This window comes from Anabas testudineus, chromosome 21, assembly GCF_900324465.2.
Source record: "Anabas testudineus chromosome 21, fAnaTes1.2, whole genome shotgun sequence".
NCBI classification, from domain to species: domain Eukaryota; kingdom Metazoa; phylum Chordata; class Actinopteri; order Anabantiformes; family Anabantidae; genus Anabas; species Anabas testudineus.
Window position 1 is genome coordinate 17456217 of NC_046629.1, and position 24654 is coordinate 17480870.

The window sequence follows — 24654 nt, forward strand, 5'->3', positions numbered from 1 at the left end:
ATATACTTAGACCATGTGGAGCAATTTTTAATAATTTACTATTTCATTGCTTGGACTATACCATATTTGTTATAATGGTTAGTTCTCCAGGGGGTCTGCAAATTAATGCCGTGCTGGCATAATGTGACCTAAAATATGAGTAAGAATATCAAGGTCTGTACTCCCAATATGCAGTTACATTTATTTTCCTCCTTTCTTAATAGCAGCGGGGGGAGAGCACATAGACCTTTGTATGTCATGGAACGAAGGAATTCTCAACATATATACTCGGCGTATTATATCAATCACCCCATTATGTCCACAGAAACACAAAAAGCAAAGGGGAGCCACAGTGGAAAACCTGGTGAATCACACACTTGTCATGCCATTTGTTACTCAGCTCATTCCCCAGTAGTGCTATGATCTAAAGCGTAAAACTGCAACCAAGGCCATGAACAAAGCGGGAAACAAGAAGAGAAAAAGGGGAAGGTCCTCATTAAGGCCACAAGGGGACAAACATACTGCATAGTAAACAGTGCATCTATTAGTGATGTGGAGACACTAATCCCAGCACATTTAATTTGGTTAACATTATGATTATGTCAATACACATTATAATGTAACTTCATATTCTATTACATATATTACATGTTCAAATCTTGAATAAAGTGAATGCAGGTTGCACTTCTCCATGAAGAGATATGAGGGTTTTTTTGTATTTACAATGGGAGAAAATATATGTTAATTACATGATTCATCAAGGATTGTTATGGCAGAACTGTAAGAAAAACTCATTGCAAAGCACCCTACATTGGCCCATACACTGTAGGGCTGTGACCTGAAACATATAGTAAATATGCTCACCATCCCTGTGCTGCAACTAAGATAGAAAGATGATAAAAGGAAAGAAAAAAGGATGCTGGATGTGCAGACCTTTATATTATTTTTCATGTTTGAGGCCTATGGTACATGCCCTTGTTAACAAAATCTGTTGGGAGAGCAGAGTTTCTACTCGACTCTTCAAATGTGACCTAAAAAAGCCCCAGTTGTACCATTACCATCCATCCATTTATTTTCTATACTATTCTCATTCAGGGTCACAGAGTGTACTTCAACAGCAGTAAAAAATTGCATTACCTGTAGCGCTACACACTGTAGAATACCTGAGCTTTTCTAAGCTGCATTTTATGTCGGTTTTAATAGGAGTTAATCTAGGCCAGTATTATCTTTATTTGCCTTGTTGTTGATCTCTACACTAATGAGAGGCATAATATAAGGCAAATACAGTCAGAGATAAACCAGAATGGATGCTGAGCAGTTGTGTGCCTTCAAGAACCTGTGAGCTTTGCAGGTGACACACATGTCTGCCCAGATTCACATTCTCATCAGTTCATCCATGTGTCCAAGTAGGTGTTTGTGCCAGATATAGTGAGATTCCCACCAAACTTTCCTCAGATTTGATTTAGATCAATGATCACAATGACCCTGACCTTTGACCTACAACCACCGACCTACACCAGTGTTCTAGTAAGAGTTTGTGTTGTATTTCTACAAGAGCAGTCATCTCCAAGTCTATTCACATGATATTGTTGGTTAACATGTTTTTTGTCACATGTTTCCTGTTATGTTTGCTCTATAAGCAATGCTAGCTATAAGTTTGAAAATGCATCTGGAACCATATGTCAGCAGTTTGGAGCATTTTCAGGATTGGGTGCACACACAGTTATTGGCACTGATGGTGGTAAATAGTTTCTGGTTCTAGTTGAGTAGCTTTGAGATTTGGTAGGGCAAAGTAAAGTAAAATTGGCCAACATCTGTCTGAAAAGCAAAATGTTAGGAATGTTTGTTTATTTTTAGTTTATTTTAGTTGTATAAATAAATCAATTAGAATTGACAGAAATTATGAAAAATGTAAGCAAATGTGTGTGTAGTGATACTAAATTAATTTTTTTTTTACTCTTTATTGACATATAGCAATTACAAAGTATAAGAATACTTACTATAAAAGACATACTATAAAAGTTAGGTAAAATGTTAGACTATACATGGGAGCAGTCATGGATAACAAATACAGATGCATGTTACCCGGGCATGACTTGAAAAAAGTTGACATCCTTTAAAGTTAAATAATCGCACAGTATAATAAATAAAATGGCAACTACAGTTTGCAAGGTTTCACCAAAAGATCTGTAGGAAAGTTTTAAAAACACACATGATGACTACTTCACGTCTTTCTGTTCACTGTTGTCTACACTTACAATGTATTAACGTGACGACGTCACATCCGGTCATGTGCAGTTTAACATCCGGAAGGTGGGGCTTTTGTTCCAGGAGCGGTTTGTATGTGGAGACCCGGAGCTGTGCTGTGCTGTGCTGTGCTGTATTAATGCAGGCATCAAGGTAGCATCCACCAAGGGGAGAAACACGAATCCTGCATTGGTAAGACTTCCGAAATTTCATAACAGGGTGGAATAACTATTTGTTAATGCAACCATTTAAGTGAAAAAAGAGAAACAAACATTTTTTAAGGAAGGACGAGCGACCAGTGGACGCGGATAGTTTACCGCACAACATAGAAAAAGGATGCAAATAAACTATTAATGCTAAATGGTGTTGAATTTAAGTCACTACTTGAAATGCCTGTTCATGTTATTATTGTAGTTTTGTTAAATGCCGTTCGTGCATATGCTAAGCGTTATTACACAGTGCTAACATGAGATGTGTTAATCATTGGTAAGTTAGGGTTAGGCTAGCTACCACTTAACGCTACTGTCTAGCTTTAGTTACTGATGTAGATATTTGCATTAGCGGTATTTGTGGGTTGTGGCCCACTACGTCAGTTTTCCTACTTTTTAAGTAACATGGACCAAAATCCATGTAAGTGTTTCTATTCAATTAACATTTTGATGTTGCCATACGTGGTTTAGAAATAGCGGCGCTCGTATAACCAAAGTCCGGGTTTATGAGCTCCGTGTTGATGGTCAGCTGCCGTTAGATGCTGTCGTTAGCTTAGACCGCTAGTGTAACTTAAGAGTCCGTTTACGTTATGCGTTTTAGTGATGTTTCGTTATTTGATGGGATTTAAGATGGTGTCACGCTTTATTGACCGTTAATTGTTGTAATTTATGTTACAACAGAGAATTGTTTGACAGGATTATGCTGAAAGTTGACACACCCAGGCTGGCTCATCTGACTGGTGTCTTCAGTTAGCTAACTAATGTTGGTGTAAGCCTCACTGTCAGCAAAACGCCATCTATAGTCTTCTTTACTGAATAGGTAAAGCATTTTGTGTCTCAGAGATGCAGTAGGGATGTGCTCCACTCCAGATTTATTCAGTTATTTATTCAATACATGCAGTGAAAGATTAATTGATTACTCAGTCTGTGCTTTTGACTTTCATCTTAGGGGCTATATGTTATAATCAGTCTAGTTTGCTGTTAAGAGGTTTTACAGTATTTCGACATTACCTTTGATAAATGTGGCACAACACTGAATCAGCTGTGTCCCATTGTTTCTGACTAAGGCTGGTAATTCACTTGATGAGAATCATTATCTGGCTTTTCCCAAAACTCAGAGGGGCTTTTCTGATAACAAGTAACTTGCACAATTTATTGTACAGGTAATTATCTATGCTTATCAAAGCTTAAGGGGAAGTGCAGTTGAAAACTGTGTCAGCCGGTGAATCAGTAAAAACCAAATATGAAGTGAAGTGAATAAGTATATTAAAATGACAAGATGAAAGTGTTATATGTGCATGGATTAGTTCTTCTTAACTATTCTCTTACTGTCTAGTATTATGAGGTTTTAAAGATTAAATATTGAAACCAACCAACCTGTTTAAGAACCACAACACTGCAGTAAACTTCAGTAAAAACTTCAGTAAAAATAATTGTTTCTGTCACCTAACTTTTTTTTACATTAGGAAAAAAGGAAATTCTGACGAATACAAGATCAGTAGGTGTTCAGTATCACATATTTTTGATTCTGAAAATCTGTACTTGTGTATCTCTAGTTTAAGTTAGTTGGACAATTAAATCTGTGAGTCAGGTTGAAGTCAGCCAGTTGTCAGGTGTTGCTAAATAAAACAGTAAACACGTTTGGAATGGCATGAAGTCAACCCCTTGTAAACAACTCGTGAACTAAATGCTCGTTCCAGCACAATCACAACAAATTAAGGAAGCAAATTTAAGAATTGTTTGGCAGTGTTATATGAATCTTGCCGCTGATGCAAATGGTTTTGTTTTGCAAATATAGAAGCTTGTATTTTTATAAGTAATTTAATAAAATAATAATTTCTTCTACTGCCATTTCAAACTTTCAGGAAAAAGTCTGAAATATCATTTTGGCCCTTAAAGGAAGTTAAAAACTCTGTGAAATACACACTAACATAATAGTGTTCATGATATAATTGTACTTGAATAGTGCAAATGACAAGAGAGCTGGATGTCTGTAATTCTGGCAAACATACAGCTTTCTGCTGAGTTTTAGACAGATAGCAGGAAGTGACATCAGAGGTGAAGAATGGTCTTGTGAAAGAGGCCCTTCATTCCTCCTCTCCCTCTGTCAAGATCGTCCAGATCAATGTTCCTTACCATGTCAGCCAAATTCAGATTTTCTTAACTCTACATCCTGTGGTTTCTTCCATTACTGCAACGTATGCGTCAAACATTCCTGCAGGGCTTCATTTCCCTTTTTGACCCATTAAGCTCCATCTGGTTTTCTGATCATTTTTTTCATTTTCTGATGATGAAAATGAACTGGGTTCTCGTAGTGTAAAAGCACCGAAGTATGTAAAAAATAAAATGCAATCTTGACAATGGAAGTGTAGCGCATGGTTATAAAGACTAATGTAAGGCCCTATTTAGTGGACACGTAAAGTGAGTGATTATGTTCAGTTGATGGTGTTAAAGATAAGTGCATACCAAAATGCAATCATTTGTCTGTTTTTGTCAGCAGGGAGGAAGGGGGGCATCATGTTCCACTTAATTGTTATATAAATCACAAAGAGGAATGACAAATTGTGAGAGAAAGAAATGTCTGGGAGTTCCCAAAACCTTTTTAAAATATTTGAATAAGACATTCCACGTGCATGTTTACATTTCCACACAAGAGGAACAAGGTATACTAATATTTGTTTGCAGAACTCTGTGATAATTCAAATGTAATTAGATGCATCAGTTCCCTGTAGCCCAAAGCTGGCATCCAGTACTCACAGGCCTGCGTACTTTATTTATTTACTGTATTGTAGGGGAAGCTGTGCATATGAGTTATGTTTTCACCTTTAAGATTATATACAATCTACCACTGTTGAATATACGTGATCTTCAAGGTGTCCAGCTTCATAACACGAGGAACCACCATGCCACCATGATGAACATAGCCACATGGGCTTGGGTGTGGAGGACTGTGTAAAGTGACAACAGTTTGGAAAAACTGTTGTCACTTTACTGTTGTCACTTTATACAGTCTGCTGCCGCTTTCAGAAATGCAACCAAAACTCTGTTATACAAGGTCAAAGCCATTCATCAGTTTTAAACAGAAAGCTGAGTGCTCTGGGCCCAAACTCATGTTATATGTACCAAAAGACATCTTGATTTGTGAGATGAATCAATGTTTGTTGTCTGGAAAAACAGACGTTGGGTTTTCTGCGCGAAAGATGAAAAAGACAATCCAAACTGTTATCAGAGAAAGGTGCAAAAGCCAGCATCTGTGATTGGTTGCATCAGTGCCAAGGATATGGGTGGATTGCATATGTGTGAAGGTTCCATTGAAATTAGAGTGCGTATTGGTATTTCAGAGAGACACATGCTTTCATCGAGTCAACATATTTTTTTCAGGAAGTCAGTGGATAATGTGTGAAGACAAGGCCAGGCCTCATTCTCTACCTGCTTTAACATCAAGGCTTTATAGATTTAGAGTGTGTGTGCTTGACGTCTGGATCATGGTGGATCATGAATCAGACAATCAATAGTGACCACAGACTGTTGTGCAGATTAAATCCTGTATCCAGCAAGATTGGATACAATATTCCACTTACAAAAGTGCAGCAGTTAGGATGCTCAGTTGCCAAATGATTAAAAAGATTAAAAATCTTTGTACTTTTGTCACATAAATAAAGGTGAGAGTGGAATTGTTTTAATTAATTTTCATTTATTTACATTTCTAGAAAAGTTAGGACTTCTCTGGAAATGTAAGAGAGCTCTGTCTCAGTTATAGGTCATGACATAGCCAACAGCATAATAACTCAAAACAGACATGGAAGAATGGGTAGGAATCATACACTGGATTACTCCGAAGTGGCCTGGTATAAGTCCTGACTGTAATCCAATTGAACAGCTATGGAAGGAGCTGAAACTTGCAGCTGGGAAAAGGCACCCATCCAACCTGAGAGAACTAGAACCGTTTGCCCAAGCAGAGCAGGTCAGGCTACAGTTTGAGAAGAAGTTGATTTAGACGTCCTAGTAGGACTTTCTCGGTGCTATTTTGAAATGTACAGTATTTGCTCTGTTTACAGCATGGTTGGATGTTTTGTGTGTCATTGGTCTGATGCTAAGGGTATCAGTGAAGATGACAATTTTCTACATAAATAGGAAAAGGAAATGGGTTTAGAATAGAGATACATTAGGAAAAAAAACAGTCAACTTAGCCTTGCTGAATTGAGAAGGATTGTAACACAGAAAGGATTTAGCTGCTAGTTTCGTCAAAGGCTCCTCTGTGCCTTCCCCTGGCCAAGAGTTGTTGGTATGCACTGTGAGGTGCTTCTTGGTGCTTCATCTTTTTGAAGTGGGCCAAATCATTTCCTCATCTCCACTGGCAGTGATCATTATTACTGCTATGACTTAACAAAGTATATTTCTTTGGCACCTTCACAGTGATTTGCTGTTAGATTATGTGTTGTTAGTTGCTCTGTAATAAGCAAAGTTTAGGATCTTTATTACTAGTTGCTGTGTTAACATACTCTACAGATTCTTACACATGACTAATGACCGGTTGTTGTGAGGTATGTGTAAGAATGGTGAGTCATCTGAAATAAATTGTTTTGGTAACAGCAAGCTGTAATTATTACTAGTTAGATAGGTAGCTGTTCAGATCATAGGGCTCAGCTCAGCACTCCCTAACATTTGCTGGAGTAGAAGAATATTTTTAGTCCTGAAGTGAAAATTGGATAGGACACAGCTAAGATTTTGATTTTCAGCTGGGATAATAGTAAAAGAGTGGGAGGATCTGTTTAGATATAACAAGATATAGTGTTGTAAGTGTAGATTAAATATAACAACATTTTGTGTAGAATTTTACCACAGTTTTCCCCTTCACATAAGATCACATTCTGTAATGTCTGTTAGGTATCGCATAGCATCAGCATTTACATTTAATCATTTAGCAGATGCTTTTATACAAAGTGACCTACAAGTGAGGTACGAGGTCTGGCCTAAGGACCCCTACTGGATGTAGACCACAGCTGGGATTCGAACCACTTCACTATCCAGCTGCCGCTCAGCACTAACCAGAGTCAGTCAGAGGCCAGAAAAGCTGTTTTCTCTCTTAGACGGGGGGAGGAAATACTCTTTCCCTGTGAACTAGGGAATGCAGAGAGAGAAGGAGAGTCATCAGATTCTTTCCAACTACTGCTTAAGTTTCCACACTCAGATTAACTTATTCTACTTAAAGTTTTGCACTAGTTAAACGCTGAGGTTCTGCATATATAATAGAGGGTTCAGAGATAGAATCAAAGAGAGCTGCATTGCTCACACTATGAACAGATGAGGCTTAAAGGACAAATAACAGTCAGTATTTCAATGTCATTAAAGCTCATTTTCATGCCTTAACATTTAGTGAAATGATAAAATAGTTGTAATGGATGTTGGTTGATTTTGTGTCTAATAATTATGTGTAAGTATAGGCGACCTAAAAAGACCATGGATGATTGGTGGTCATGTGTGATTTTTATAAAGTAAATTCACTATTTTTCATTTCATTCGCATGGGTCTGCTTGGATTAGTATTTCATCAGTATCTGTGTGACTGACAAACTGTGGTGCATCCCTGCCAAAGTGTTAAGAAGAGCAGAGAAGGAACACTGGCCCATTCTCCAAAGGGAATCTTAATGAATTCCTGTAGCCCACACTGAACTGATGTCATCTATATTTCAGGAGCTTAGCAACCAGAGACTAGTTGGACTATCCCCCCTCCACAACCCAGTACCCCCTGAAAAGGACCAACTGAAAGCAAATTTTAGTTCAATTTCTGGGTCAGGCCTAAATATTAATATATCTTTTGACAGTGACCTCCATTTTAACCCTGTGTGCAATTTGTTTTGAACTGCATCTGGTGAAAAGTGTCAGGGCCCCACCCCTGATGTCTGGACTTCCTGTGGAAACTCTGCAATAAGCAGTTTCTTGTAATAAGGTTTTTGGTTTTCAGTTCATTGACTGTGATTGCTTTATTTATAGCAGTGGAATCTGTGTCTGCAGTACATGCGCACAGGGAAGTGGGTTACAAGTGAATAATTTAAATAGTGACCCCTATGCACAAGTGCTGGGTTTTGTATTGGATCTTTTAGAAGGTGTGTAATTGTGTGTTTATGTTAGAGTGAATATCCTTCCTATGCGCTCTGTCACTGGCATGGTTACTGATAACAAAGACAGGAAGAGCACAGGTCAGACTTCCTGATGGAGTGGAACTGTGATGCCACATCGAAGGCCCCCAAAGCCATCATTATAGCTGTTGCATGCTAAGGTGAGGTTTGTTCGATGTATATCATGTGTTCTGCTTTGTGAAAGAATTGTTGCAGCAAATGCTCACATGCAGCATTGCACAGTAATGTAAAATTCATTGCCAGCTGTTTTCACTACAGAACTTTGCAGTACTTTCTATCATTGTTTTCATAGGTGTTGGTGGGGCCTGAAATTTGTCTACACTTACAGTGACAACCTTAATGTGAAAATCACCCGAAAGCACCCATTTTGAGATTTTTTCTGTTTTCTTCTCCCCGGCCATGTCTGTTGAACACATCTCTGTGTGAGCTGAAACGTAATGTTTACTCTTAGGGAGGAGCAGATTATGAATAATGCTATGAATCATCTACGTGCTCCCATAGTGTGGCATCCCAAGATCACGGGGAGAATTTTCTTCAACACAGATAGAGATAAAGTGATAGGGGAAGTAAGGTAAAGAAAAAGAAGTGTTTTCTTTCCATGACAACAACGGTATTTATTTTAGACACTGTTGGTTCTGTTGGTTTGTATTTTTTATATAATCTGACCTTTGTTGAGCATCTGACCCTGGCTGACAGATACTCAACTGTGTTGTTGACTGTGCATAGCTGGCAAGTAGGCTGGGTATATACACTGCTCAAAAAAATTAAAGGGACACTTTTTAATCAGAGTCTAACATTAAGTAAGTTAAACTCCTGGGATATTGATCTGGTCAGTTAAGCAGCAGTTGTTAAACAGTTTCAGCTGCTTTAACAGGTGAAGAAGAGGGGCAACAATGAGACAACCCCCAAAACGGCAATGTGCTGTTTAATCTCCTCATCTTTTCTTTTCTGACAGTTTTTTCACTAGTTTTGCATTTAGCTAGTCAGTGTCACTATTGGTAGCATGAGGTGATACCTGGACAATACAGAGGTTGAACAGGCAGTCCAACTACTCCAGGATGGCACATGAGTACGTACCATCCGTCAGAAAGTTTGCTGTTTCTCCCAGCACAGTCTCAAGAGCACAAAGAAGATTCCAGGAGACAGGCAGTTACTCTAGGAGAGCTGGACAGGACCGTAGAAGAGCCGTAGAAGGTCCTTAACCCATCAACAGGACCGGTATCTCCTCCTTTGTGCAAGGAAGAACAGAAATAGCACTGTCAGAGCCCTACAGAATGACCTCCAGCAGGCCACAGGTGTGAATGTCTCTAACCAAACAATCAGAAACAGACTTCATGACGGTGGCCTAAGGGCCAGACGTTCTCTTGTGGGCCCTGAGCTCACTGCACGGTACCGTGGAGCTCGATTTGCATTTGCCACAGAACACTAATATTGGCAGGCCGGCTGTGGGCACCTGTGCTTTTCACAGATGAGAGCAGGTTCACCCTGTACACATGTGACAGACATGAAAGGTCTGCTGCCTGGTGGGTCAGTGATGGTCTGGGGAGAAATATCAGTGGAGGGACTCACAGACCTCTACAGTCTGGACAACAGCACATTGAGTGCCATTAGGTATCGGGATGAAATCCTTGGACCCACTGTCAGACCCTACACTGGTGCAGTGGGTTTGGGTTACTCTTGGTGACAACAATGCCCGGCTCCATGTGGTGAGGGTATGTTGACAGATGAAGGATGAAGGAATTGATTGACTGACCCCTGCGCTCCCCTGACCTGTATCCAGTAGAACACCTCTGGGACATTATGTTTTGCTCCATCCAATGCTTTCAGGTTGGACCTCAGAGTGTCCGGGAGCTCAGTGATGCCTTGGACCAGATCTGGGAGGCGATACCCCTGGGCTTCACCCATTGTCTCATTAGGAGCACGTCTTGACGTTGTCAGACATGCAAAAAAAACATGGGGGCCATACAAAGTACTGAGTACCATTTCCAGTTGCTGGACTTAAATTTCAGTATAATGGACTAACCTGCTGCGTCTTTGAATTCAGCCCTCTGTAAATTTATCATTTTAATTTCCACAATGTGGCATCCTTCGTTCCTAACATCTATCACCCAGACCACATCAGAATAAATATCCAGCATGTTTTTTTTCCACATGATGTGTTTTTAAAGTGTTTCTTAAATTGTTTTGAGCAGTGTAGATGTTGCAATGGTTGCTGATTATTTTTAGATGCATCAAGGGTAAAGACTGGATGACAATGAGTGTTAACACCTAAAATAGAAGAGTTGTTAAATGGTTTAATGATAAAATCACAGGAAGTAATAAGTTTAGGCGTTGTTCACAGTTTCACACACACTCTTTAGTTCATACCAAATTCAAGAGGATCAAATAAATGACTCACCCTCTGCAGGTTTATAATACACAAAATATCCCCTGTTGGGTGTGATATATCTTGCCAACAGATGACTGGCAATGGCAGAATGATGACATATTGACTCGACACCTGATGACACCGGTGCACATGTGACAGTCTTTACACAATCATTTCCTCTCTGTCCAAAAGATATGCAAATGAAGACATGGTAGACACACATTTGCAGCATATTTAGACTGCACTGTGTTGGAAGTTGTATCCAACGGAAACGAGACACATTGGGAAGTCAGGTGAATTAACTATGAGCTTTAACCTTCCATCTGAGGGCAAGGCCATTATACAGCAGATAGATGACCAGTGACACCCATCTTCTTTTTGAATGAACCTCGCACATGATGCCCTATTTTAATGCATTTCTAAATACCATCTAGCAGTAGAGACTTCATTACTTATGATCAACTGCGATGACCTTTTGATGGCGAACTTTATAAAGTTCTGGGATTCATGAGTAGGCAATTTGGCACTTTTATGGGAAGGGTGGGGGGTAGGATTTAAGATTTGTTGGAGCAAAGCCTAGTGCCTTGGCACAGCAAGTTACTGTCAGAGTGAAATCTGTTAAGTAGCAACTGCCATCTGTCTCTGGACTTGTCTCTTGTACAGTATGGCAGCTATTTACTATAGTGACTGATATGTTTCCACTTTTTTTTCATTCACAGGTTGTGTCAGAGCGTCTTTCGGTGCAGAAAGGCACGTGCATGAGTGTGTGTAAGAGACTCAAAGAAGAACCCAGAGATGGCTACCAGTAAAAGTAAAAATCAGAGTTCTCTGGCGTTGCACAAAGTGATAATGGTCGGAAGTGGAGGTGTGGGGAAGTCAGCTCTGACCCTGCAGTTCATGTATGATGAGGTGAGTCAGTGCACCCCTGCAAAACTGCTAACAGGGTTTTCAACAGTCTGAACAGTTCACTTTTTATTATTCCTCCAGTTTCCTAAACCAGTATTCCATTACTGGCTAAATTAGTAATTGGTCATTGAATCACTTCCTCTAAAAACTTCAAATGTAAGGTTCTCCTTTCATTTGTTCAAAACTACAAAGAAAACAGTGGAGCTATCTGTTACATAAAAGTAAGAGCACAGTCGTAGGAAGAATGTTGACTCCTACTTCACAGAGATGTGGAAAAACAGTAATGCTGTAAAATGCTAACGCAGGGATTGGTGGGGGACAAAGGATACTTGAATTCCTCTACTACAGCTGTTTACTGTGACAGCTACACTCAAGTGAGGGCACAGACTGTGACTGTACCTCTGGTACCAAGCAGCACAACAGCAGCATATTTTACTTCTCTCAAATGTCCATGACATGGCCCAGATATGCTTACTTTTTACAGATATAGCTTTTTACTCCAACAGCATACAGTAACTACTTATGCTTCACTACTGACTTTATGCATGTGTATGTACGTAATGGCATCTATTAAGCTTCAAGATATCTAAAGAAATTGGTCTTCTCATCTCCAGTTTGTGGAGGACTATGAGCCCACCAAGGCAGACAGCTACAGGAAGAAGGTGGTTCTAGATGGGGAGGAAGTCCAGATTGACATCCTGGACACAGCAGGCCAGGAGGACTATGCTGCCATCAGGGACAACTATTTTCGCAGTGGAGAAGGCTTTTTGCTCGTCTTCTCCATTACAGAGCACGAGTCCTTCGCTGCAACTGCTGAGTTCAGGTAATGACTTGTAGGCTTCCGGGCCAAATCAGCTGCACTCACTAAACGGAAATCCTTAATGAGGATGTTCAAAGGAATACAGTAGGGTGTTTTTGATAGCTGGTATGCCTGAGAATAACAAAGGTCACTCAGTTAAATACATAAAGAGAAGTGACCAGAAATACATGTTCTGTGTGCTGACAGGGAGCAGATCTTGCGGGTCAAAGCGGAGGAGGACAAAATCCCTCTCCTGGTAGTAGGAAACAAGTCAGACTTGGAGGAGCGCCGGCAGGTATCTGTGGAAGAGGCCCGAGGGAAGGCTGAAGAGTGGGGTGTCCAGTATGTAGAGACATCAGCCAAAACCAGAGCCAACGTTGACAAGGTGCATCTACACACACAACATTCACTTTAAATTTCACTCTGTATATATGACTACAATTTAATGTATTTTCAATGAAATATTTATTTTTTATGACAAGCATTGAACTGTTTAATTTTCAGTTAAATACGTATAGTAAATTGATTTTCTCTCCAGGTATTCTTTGACCTGATGCGTGAAGTACGAGGCAAGAAAATGTCAGAAAACAAAGACAAAAACGGGAAAGGAAAGAACAAGAGGAACAAGAAGAGTTTCAAGGAGAGATGCTGTTTACTTTGAGCTCTTCATGGACCTTAACCCACAATACAACTGCAAAATTTGGGAACAAATCTGAGCATCTTTGCAATTGTAGTTCAGATGAAATGTAATCTTTTTTAATAGCTGGTTTTAGTTTAGTGTCTAGAACAATCTCAGCCGCTCTTTGTCATTTTAATTGATGAAATCGGTTCAGCAGTTTCACTGGAAGATAACCACTCTTGTGACTGACTCAAACTGCAGTTCATGATGGCTCATAGTAAGCTAATGACCAAACTGCCACTGACACTAACTCTGCTGCTCGAGACATCCTCCCACTGTTTAACTTGGCGATTATACTGCCTTTGACTTCGGTTCAGTGTTTCTTACACCAGAATTGTTCAGTCAAGTAAACAGTGCTCTTAATCCTTTTTCCTGCTCTCAGTCTTAACCTGCATATTTCTAAAACCCTTTGAGTCTATGGCCATCAATTTCCAAGGAACTCTAATGCAGCTGTATTCATATGTCCAGACTTTAGAGCATGTTTGGAAAGGCCGTTTCAAGTGGAAGTTCAAAATGTTTCCTTTATGAGCTCTAAAAGCTCCTTTTTAGTTTCGTTGTTAGTGCATTTAATGATATGTGGTTTTCTGATCACAGAAAAAAAAACATACAGTGCAATCTGGACTTGTTGCCAAACAGGGTTATTTCAGGCCTTACATTATTAACACAAGTCTTTTTTATGATGCTATACAATTTTTCTCAAGGACTGCTGCAAAGTAAAGTCTTTGACGTGAGAGCGCGTGGAACTTCATCACACCACACAGGGCTTCATGTAGATATTATAACATTTGTTAGAAATATAGAGACTGTGAAAAGAAGGCTCTAATGTGTAGGATTTTAGTGTCAGTAGATGAGCAGTGGCTAAGAGAAAAGAGTAGACCTGTTTTTCTTCATGGTGCTCTGCCATGTTCATGTAATCTGGTCTTTTCCACTCTTCTCACAGTACAGATTACTTCCTGTTGTACAGGACTGCTGACATCTTTGTGGTTCTGTGTGCTGTGAGATAGATGTTGACAATCCAGGAGGCCCTTTTGCTTCTGGTCCATGATGCCATTATAATCAGTAACATCTTGTTAATGTTAGCAGCTCAGTTGTTCCTTTTTATTTGTTGGTCTTTTGAATAACATGCACTACATTGCCAATACCTAAGAAGTGAACTTCGCACTTAGTGGAGTCACACGGGAGATTTTAAAACAATCTGTGCCAACAAAAAAAAGAAAAAAGAAACTATATTTGTGGATGTACAGCGTGTATTTTAGTTAACTGAAGTTATGTGCATTTACCAGAAAACCCTTTCTGTGCCGGTGTGGTTGGTGAGACTGCCAACTTCTTAACTGCTGTTTAGTCAAGTGCTACAGTGAACACAATGTTTCTAACACTGCCTAAACCATTCTTTGTAACATGTCCTCTCTTTTTCTTGTACTTCCTACTGCTGTGAGTTTGCTTCAGTCTCTCTATGAAGAGAGTGTTGAATAAATGCTTTCCTTTTTACATACTTAACTTTAGTGTGTTTTTGCACACTAACTTCAAAACCCTCAAAAGAAGTGCTAAAAGTGGTTTAACTATTTCACTTATGTGATATGCATCTTAGCCAATAGCATCGCCCTGGTTTAAATGTTATAATTATAGCATCATATACAGTGTAGCATTCAGAGCCCCATCACTTCTTTTTGTTTCGTTATGTTGCCTGATGCTACAATCGTAGCAAATAACATTTGTTCCCTTATTATTCTGCAGTCAATAACTCATAATGACAAAGTGAAAACAGAGTTTTTGAAATGCTAAAATGTTTCCACACCCTGATTGAAGTCTACCTCTGGTAAATTAGGTTGGTTGGACGTGATTTTGAAAGCCTCTCTACAGAAGGCCAAACAGATGACAACGTTGACTGTATCAGATGAGGTCAAAGGACCTGCCTGCAGAGCTCAGAGACTATTAGTATTGCATGGCACACAAATTCACAGGAGTGACTTGAACCATATTGAACATCTCAGGAGAGACCTGAAAATGGCTTTGTGCAACACCAACAGTCCCCATCCAACGACTTTGAAGTGAAGTGCAAACTTTGTCGAGTCATAGTCAAAAAGACTCAAGGCAGTAAATGTTTCCAAAGGTCTGCACACCTACTTACATGTGACATTTCATTTTTGTTTTTCTTTTCAATAAATCTACATTTCTGAGGTTCTGTTTTCACTTTGTCATTATGCAGTACTCAGTGTAGATTAAAAACATAATTGAAACCTCTGTAGTATCAGAACATAGCACATTACAAAACGGAAAAAGGTAAAAACGGGTCTGATGACCTCCTGGATGCACCGTAATTTAGATTTTTTGTAATTAAGTGGTGAAAACACTTGCACACAAATTTAAAGAGCATCGCCACGCACCACTTAGTTACGTATTGCCCTCCGCTGGATAGTGGAGGTAATGGAATTACTCTCACTACTTAATGTATGGACGCTGTACAGTTACTTTGGCATTAACTGCTTAAGTGAAGTGTTATGGTTGTCATTTCTTCTTCCCTTTGGGGCATTCTGTGCCCCATTTAAGTCAAATAGCCCACCAGTTACTCACTTTGCATTGATTGTTCCTCTGCCATCTAGAAAAGAGTGCCAACGGCTTGTTTTTCTTGAATTTGACAGTGATATACTACCACCATTTTTATTAACCTTACAGGTCTATCTTTCATGGCAGGAATGGGGTAAAGTCACCCACAAGACTAACCAGTTGTGAACTCTCATCACGGAACCCCCAGGGGTGACCGGGCCAGTGAAACTCATTTCACAACGTGAAGACAGGGTTGACTACATCCTCAACAAAGACCGACTGTAGATCACTTTGAAAATAGTTTTCCTGTGTCGAATCGGTGTCTTCCCTTGGTGTTATGTAAAAGGAAGGAAATACCACAGACTTTTAGTATGACTGCATGTTCTCTAGCTGAATGTTTGTATTCCACTCTCTGATAAATCCATTGCCTTTGAGATCCAAATAGAAAGCGATTTAGCCAACAAATTCCTGCAGTATTTCCTGTAGAGACTTACTTGTGTCTCTCTAAATCTGAGTTTATAGTGACCTTATTCTGTTTCATTTCAAGATCTCTTCTGGTATTCTCATAGGGATTGATAATTTTCTGTGATATTTGTTATAACCTTCAGGGAGGGGAGAGTCCATCTTTTCCAGCACTATTAAAGCATTAAGTCCCCTTTGGTTCAACACTCAAATATCCCTCATCTCCACGAATCAATCGCCCATTTGCTGGCAATGCAGCAGCTCCAGGCCGTGCATCTTAACAGCATCAGAGATAAGACTGTTACTGATTTGCTCTTTTGGAGTGAATTGTATATTTACAAGTATTGATCAGATGGGGCCAACGCTAAGGGAATTTTTAAATTCTGTGTTTGTCCTCAAAGGCACAGTGCTGAGAAAAAAAAAATGCTGTGGGGATTTAAAGCTGTAACTGTAATGGCAGCCTGTGTTTCACATTTACTGTATGATGCACATAAACACACTAATCCCCCAGAATTTATATGGTTGCTGAAACCAGGCTTGAAAGCCTGTGGCAGCTTTTCTACCAGAGTAGCTGAACACGTCACAGCTCTGATAAGCACATTTACCTGCATGACACTCACCTCTCTGGATTTCCACATTCCCCCTGCACCTCTAAATAGGCAGATTAGGTGGTCTGTTAAACCCTCCAGGAAGGCACTTATTTAGAAATATATGAAAGGGCAAAGTGAGCCAGGCTAATGACCGATGCAGTGTCACCAGCGCACTCTTGGGTCTTTTATCATTCTGTTGAGAGGGCCCCTGTCCTCTGAGTAACCCTCATTATATCTGAGCTAATGTTGGGGATGAGGATGTTCAAGTGATAAAGCACCATCACAGTCCTTCATTATACAGAAAGAGAAACAGACTCGGTGGAATTGTACTCGACCTATAAGATAAATGCAATGGACAGAGAATAACTCCTATTTTAGTGACTGTGCCATATCCTGCTGTCTGCATGGTGGGTCTCAAAGGGGGAAACATGTTCACTCTTTGACCATGGGATGGCAGTCTTGCTATTCTGTAGACCTGGTATGCTGCTTGCTGCTTTCTCTATTAAAAGTGCTCCCACTTTGTGCTCTATTACTAGGTTTCATTCATTGGTGACTGACTGAATGCCATTGAATGGATGCTAGTCAGCCATTATTAAACAATCAGTTCACCCAGAATTAACACAGTTTATAAGTGTCTGTATCTTCTGATTGTGTTGTATCAATATCTATTAATTAAGAGGAACATTAGACATAAGAGTGAGGAGTCAGTTATTACCCACTCTCAACAACAACAACAACAACACTGCTCTTCAACTGCAGACCGAGACACTGAATCACACATATATTGAAAATGACCATGCTGGCAGTCACATAAGAAGAGGGTTGCTGCTGTCATGACTGTCAAACAACAACAACAACAGAAAAAAAAAAATGACAGCAAACCTATCTGGACTGTCATGAAACATCAGTCCACTCATCTGTTCCTACCTGCATTGTGTGGCCACAATTGCAAAACTATCAACAGCTTCATGCTGCTGTACAGCACAAATGACTGTCAGTGGAAGATAGAAAGCCTGTTTGAACTGTCTTATATCCCCTGCCACTCTTGCCATTTAAAAAGAGTGAGTTGCTCCCTCAGCAAATCCTCAGAGCAGACGGTCGCTTCATATGTTCTCCATGCTGCTTCTGTACGTGAGCGGCTGTGTACAAAAGTTCACTGTGGTTAACAGTATTCACCACTGCCCACTACGCTCACCACTCCGTGCATGTTAAGCTCCTGGTTAATTCATTAATGCACAGTTAGATATCCACTGTTTCTGAACCCACATACTGTACATAGCACCTGTGATCTACTTATACCTTAGCACAGAAATATGCAAACATCGTAGGCCACCAGTGGCTAAAATGTCTATCGCCATTTTTTTTTGTCATATTTTTGTATTTATTGTTGGAATGATATACTTACCACATGAATGCTGCCCACCTTGAAATCTTTATTTTTTGCCACAGTAAAAAGCTTTGAAAAAAAAAAAAAAAGCACCACAATAGTGAGATTGCTCCATATCCCCCCCCCCACAATCCACAAATCCTTTGCATTTAAATGAGCAGTTTACACCTGTGTTTCATCTTGAGCTTCAGTTCTTTCACCATCTGTAAGCACACAGCTTCAAAGAGGCCGCGCAATCAGGAAACCAAATGCGATATCACTGATCCTCATTTTTTATATTGTGTTTATATTCACATTTACTCTTCAATTATTAGCCAGTGAAGTAAACATAGCACTGTAATGAAGCGCACGAAAGAGGGATGTTTTCGTGTGGGTGCAGACTGTGATGTGCACTTTTACTTTGTCCTCTTAATCCAGTTTTTAATTATTTGGCAACACTTTAATTTACTCCCACCCTGTCTATTTTGCACTTATAAGTACTAGGTAAACATTTAATAAATGGTTTATATTTATCACACTTTACAGAGTCGTAAAGCGCTACGAGGACATTTTAAAAATAATTTGTTAGCATTTAAAAGTTCTCATTTGGAGGCATCACCTGGGTTTTTGACTGTTTTATCAGTCATCATTCATTTTTACACCAGCTTCCACCTATGAGTGCCACAGAAGTTGGGTTGACAAATACATTTAAAAAGATCACCGTACAAATACATAAAATGTTTATTTAGATTTGCTAGAAAGTGTTAATTATTTTAATTATGTGGTAATACCAGCAAGCCCGAGTAAATATAATTTTGTGATCTCAGCATATGTAACCTACAATAGCTTTGATATATAAAATGGCCTTCCCTCTCAACTGATTAACTCCTTACACAGCCATCACGTATCTGCAGTGTCTAATTTGAGTGTCTAACATAAGTGAATGTAATTACAGATGCCACATCTACTGTGCTTAGCTTGATTAGATTTTGCATAACCAGCCTGTTGCAGAATGACAAAACAAATTTATGTGCCGTAGTGCACTGGTTGGTTCTGACTTTGTATTCTGCAAAGTGTGACAGTTATGGATTTACTACCATCAGGAGTGTTGGAAGGACTCAACGTGCGCTAGACACATAATGGTTCTATTAAAGACAGTGAAAACTATATTCTGCTGGAAGCCCTGCGTCTTATAAGGAGGTCAGTACGGGTGTCAGGGTGCACCCTCTAAGCAAAGCTGTTACCCTGGCCACGTACACCAAAGGTTCTCAATAGATCTCAGAGGTCTTTGAGTCAACCCTCAAATCCACACAGAATAGCTGATGAGCAGCTTTGTTCACTTTTCTTTCTTATGTGACTATAGTCAATGTGCTACTTTTTCTACAAATATTTGTGTCCAACAGCATTGTCGTGAAAATGGATTTGAACTTTATGTAGCTGTGTGAAGGTCACCATGTCTGTGTTGACCTAACTAGGGACCAGGTTTTATTACGCTTTTAATTAACCCTTTTGAATTAGGTTTGTCTGTTTTTGGATCCAATTTGCATTGGATCTCTAAATTTCAAGAGTTGCATGCTAGCCCTTAATAGGCTTATATTATTGTGTAATATTGTTGTTATTTATCAATTCTTAAATTTGGAACTCTTGAAGATCTTCTAATCAAAAGTTAAGAGCAAAACAAAATACACAAGTGAACTATTGACTATCTCTTAAACTAGAAAATATAAAGTGTTGTGGTGCAAATGGTGCACTACATAAACCAATTGTATTATTTAGACACAGTTCATTGAATAACAAAAAACAAATACACATATAAAGCACAACATATTATCACTGTTAGCATCTGGAAGCAGAGAGATAAACTGTGCTGAACCAAAATCTCTCCACAGTGACTCAAAAGCAAACAAAGCGAGAAGCAGAGGGATAAAAAAAAAAAAAAAAAAGACGTGCGACATGTAGGGCTGTGGCCAAGCCAGATTAAACTGCAAGAACCAATAATTACCCCATGTGATGATTGCAGGAAGCATGATATCATAAGCACAATAAACACATAAGTCATGTCAAAGGTGGATGAGCAGGCCTGGACATAACGATTCATTAGAAGCTATTTATAATAGGGAACAGTGGGATACAGAGGCACTGCTCACATTAATCTGCATGAGGTGTATGGGCAATAATTGCATCAGGAACTTAAGTTGCTGTGTGTGCCATTAAAGAAGAATTAATTCAGGCCGAGCACATGTGGTCCATAAGGGGCGTGTTCTTAGGAGCCCCAACGCAGCAGGCCTCCTGGTGCCATGGGCATAATGCTGCTGCACGTGTCAGACTGACATTATGAAGTATGAGCGATGTGGCAAAAAAAAAAAAAAAAAAAAAGATGAAGAAATCCTGCTAAATCTTCAAAAACCAGTGTGAGTCAAAGCTGAAATGCAGTTCGCTGTAGAGCTGTTACTTGAAGTGATACATTAAAAACCCACTACGTGAAGTTTAAAAGAACTGACCTATGCTTGCTGTCAAGAGTTTTGGTATATTCTCACAGGTAGGCGACTACACTTTACACATGTTTCATCTCAAGTCTGTAGCTGTTTAATTATCTAGGAGGGAATGTGTTCGCCCCCCCCCCCCCACCCCATCATTCATCACCATCACATTTTATCAAATGTGTGAATGGATGTTGTTCTGATTTGAGCAGCGAGGTCATACGTTGTATTTGTTTAGTGGGTGCTGACCCAATGAGCCACTGTGGGATTAGACCAAAGCTGGGTTTCACAGCAGCGCTTTCGATCTCCATGCTAATCAGCAGGCTCTCTGTTTCCCAGTTGCTTTGCTACTGTATGGCCTCTTGTACTCCTACATAGCAGCCCCATCCCCATACCATGTGCGCTGAAGCTGGAAAATTGGGTGGTCATTATCTAACCACGGGTCATGTATCAAACAGTTATTCAGAAAATAAATAGCTATGATCAAAGAATGGCCGACCCTCTGTTTTGTTTATTTCTGTTTAATTTTGTTGCACTGTGAACTGTTGCTTATGAGAGAATCAAGGGCTCAGGTTAAGTTAAGGATGCGGCAGCGATAGCAACGAGCTACAGAAGGCTTGATGCCCAGCCTTCCAACCGCCCAGCCACCAGAAAACAAATCCAGCCAAATCATAGGCCATGGTGACCTTTAGAAAAAAAAACAAGGTGCATAACTTCCCAAATGTTCTCTAGCTCAACCTGCTTCTTCTGCTCCCTGGCAACTAGATAATAATGAACATATCACCTTTGTATTTTCTCCTAATAAGTTGCTGTCCCTGCTTTTGTGTATTCAGTTACCACTCACAGATTCTAGTGATTCACGGTTTCCATGTGACTTACTTGAATAGCAATTACTCTGTGCCTCATTTGCTTGTTTATTTGTTCATTAGGATCCCTATTAGCTACTGCATGGTAGCAGCTATTCTGCATGGGGTCGCCACACTTTTACTAAATGACAATGAAAGTACAAAAATATACATTCATACTAGTCACAATGTGGCGACAAAACAACACAAGTCGACCCCAAAACAGGGACATTGGACAAAAACATTACAAAGAGCCAGGATCTGACTAAATCAGTCTTGATTTAACATGGCTTAGTAACATAGTAGCATACTTACAGGGAGACTGAAGCTTCACGATCATCTACCCCAGGTATAATTGATCACTTTGAATTTTAATTGTATTCAATTATTTCTATATATCTACCAATCAGATTCAAGACCTGAATGAATGAATTTGCTTTGCATTTTGTCTGATCCCTTTCCACAATCTGATCTTCTAATAATTATGTTTCTGTATACTTAACGGACTGTGGGCTATGTAATTTCAACAGGATTACATTTTCTCTTAACATAATGCAGATATGTTAATGTGTTGGAAGTGAACATAAATGATAACATACAAATATGTTGACACTGGACATATCAGTAAAATGTTCCCAGGTTACATAATCTTTTCTGACAACATCCAGTTTGTTATCAAAACGTGTGGCATCACACAGTCCAACTTCTTCTAGTTGAACCTGAACCTGTACGTGAGAGGCTGTGTTTTTTTTTTTTTTAAGCTAAACTGAGCCAACCACGAAACTCTGCAGTTCAAAGATTCAAAGTTATGCTCTCTGTATAGTTTCCCATAACTGCACGTGAGCACAATGAGTGAAGCGATTATGTTTCCTGCAAATTGTGACTGCACGTGCACCCCAAAAGCACAGAAACGGTTGTTTTCCCTTATAGCTGTGTTGTTTAGTTTGTTGCCTAAATGTGGTGTGGGGACATTTCTGACATTCTTTTAAATGATGCACAATGCTCTGCAATTGGCATTAGCATTACAATGAAATCATCCAAACCTTCCTCTAAATCTTCTTCCTTTGCATTTCTTTGTGTCTGTGCTTCTCCTTAGAAACCCAATAGTGCTGGCCTAATAGCTTGGTTTATGAAGGTCTCTGCTGCTCTACGGTCTTGGAAAGATTTAGTCTGTCCATTTAAATTTATGACTGGTGTTTCTATATGAATCATGCTTTATTTCTGCCTGGTGTCATTTCATCCTGAGATGTTTGAACTGCACTCAACATCTACTGTAAAGTTCATGTGAGATGTGTTTAAATCACACATCACCAAACGTTTCTAAAAAGGTCCGATATGCAGTAGGACGTTACCTAAGAAAAAGTATTCACTTCCTAACCTCAAAGTTAAACAAAGCCCTAGTGACATGCGTAAATGGCTAAGGGTAAGTACCTTTTCACAATCAGCAGCCCTTGCCTTGCTATTCAGCATCACAGTGAGAGTTGGGAGATTACTCTTACAGTGCTTCTCTATTATAAATTCCTATCACTCATCCAAGAAGAACGGTGTGACGTTATAAAGAAAATTTGTTGAGAAGCTGAATCGAATTCTTAATGGAAACAAAAATAGTGTAATCAAAAGTGTCTTTCTTTCTTTCTCTGGAAGAAGTCTCAGTCTAAAAAAAGTAACATATTATAGTATTACTTTTACCCCTGAAAGCCCAATGAGAAGGTTTCTGCCTCTAGCGTTTACTTGTATATAAGTATTTAATGGCTTAAAAGGGTTGCCTTATATAAATCTGACCTGTGCCTCCTTTGTCCTCAGTATTTATGAACTTTGATATGAGCCCTGATTGTATGTGCGATGGCTGCGGTAGATGTTCTGTAGCAAAGTTTACTGAAAGGATGTTTTTTTTATTTTTCACCTGCTCATCATGGGAGGCAAAAACCTTCACAAGCCTTTTTTTATTATTATTATGGTGTTGAAAATGTCACTCCGTTCTTATTATTTTAATACACATCTATTTTTTGTTGGTTCACATTCTTTTTTCTCAGGTTACCAGGACAAGCACCAAAGCTTTTTTCCACTTGAGATGCTCGTTGGAAGGTTACCATGACGGATGAAAAGATGTTTGGAAGATGGCCTTAGTGGAATACTGATTAGATGCTGGGATTTGGTTGGATTTATAGCAGGGACTAGCTCTACATGATGCTTTGTATTAACTCCATCCTGTGTGTAGTAAGGTACAGTATGTGACATGGCTTTGTCTTCATCATAGTTTTTTATGTGCTGGGAGATTTTTTTTCTTGTCCTCGCTAGTAAATATCCCAACTGGGTTGTTTAAAGCATCAATCTTTGCATCCAGCACCAGCAGCAGATTAAAATTTCCACTTATCAAATACTTAATTTCGTGATAGGTGTATCCCTCCACGGCAGAGAAATCATTTGCACTTTTAACTCAGTGTTAACTTAGCATGCCAACAGAAACATCGATCCCTGTCATACAGTAGGTGTCACTTTGACATTTACATTATTTTCAAGTCAATATACTGATTGAGTGGCACCAGTGGGATGAACATTGGAGCAGCTAGAAGCAATAACTTGACATTTTGGGAAATACTCTTATTTAATTTCTTGCGAAGACATTGTAGTTAGATCACATCAGTTTATTGGTACTGGTGTCAGCATGCAACTAAAAGAGAAAATGATTAGCCAAAGTTTAAATACAAGCTCAGTGAAGAATAGCAACCTTACTTGGTGGTAATAAAGGCACCCATTTTGTTTTTGTCAAATTTTCCATGAGATACAGAAACCAAAAATTGTTGCTGACAGAAACAGGACAGGGAAGCTTGTAACCACATGTAAAAAAAAAAAAAACTCACTGGAAAACAATCCCCCTTTTTGACCATGAAGAAAATTGTATTTTCTGTATTATGTTGCCCTACATTGTGTCTGTCGATCTAATAACTGTGACAGATGCTTTTCTGATGAAGAAAGCATGAAGAAGAAGCCCAGTGTCACCTTATGGCAGAGTAAGAGAAGAGTGCCAAATCATTCTCATT

At 39.4% G+C, this 24654-nt stretch overlaps 1 protein-coding gene across 1 annotated transcript; it reads left to right on the forward strand.

Moving 5' to 3' along the window:
* Positions 1-2278: 2278 nt before the first annotated feature.
* ralba (v-ral simian leukemia viral oncogene homolog Ba (ras related)) lies at positions 2279-14818 on the forward strand. Its single transcript, XM_026376486.1, has 5 exons — positions 2279-2418; positions 11662-11851; positions 12463-12671; positions 12855-13032; positions 13186-14818. The coding sequence occupies exons 2-5, from the start codon at positions 11738-11740 to the stop codon at positions 13306-13308; spliced, it is 624 nt and encodes a 207-aa protein (XP_026232271.1). The 5' UTR covers positions 2279-2418; positions 11662-11737; the 3' UTR covers positions 13309-14818.
* Positions 14819-24654: the final 9836 nt, after the last annotated feature.

Coding starts and splice junctions, on each gene's coding strand:
- ralba (XM_026376486.1), top strand. CDS start 11,738: ATGGCTACCAGTAAAAGTAAAAATCAGAGTTCTCTGGCGTTGCACAAA. Junction 12,672..12,854: donor GCTGCAACTGCTGAGTTCAG/GTAATGACTTGT, acceptor GTGTGCTGACAG/GGAGCAGATCTTGCGGGTCA. Junction 13,033..13,185: donor CCAGAGCCAACGTTGACAAG/GTGCATCTACAC, acceptor TTTTCTCTCCAG/GTATTCTTTGACCTGATGCG.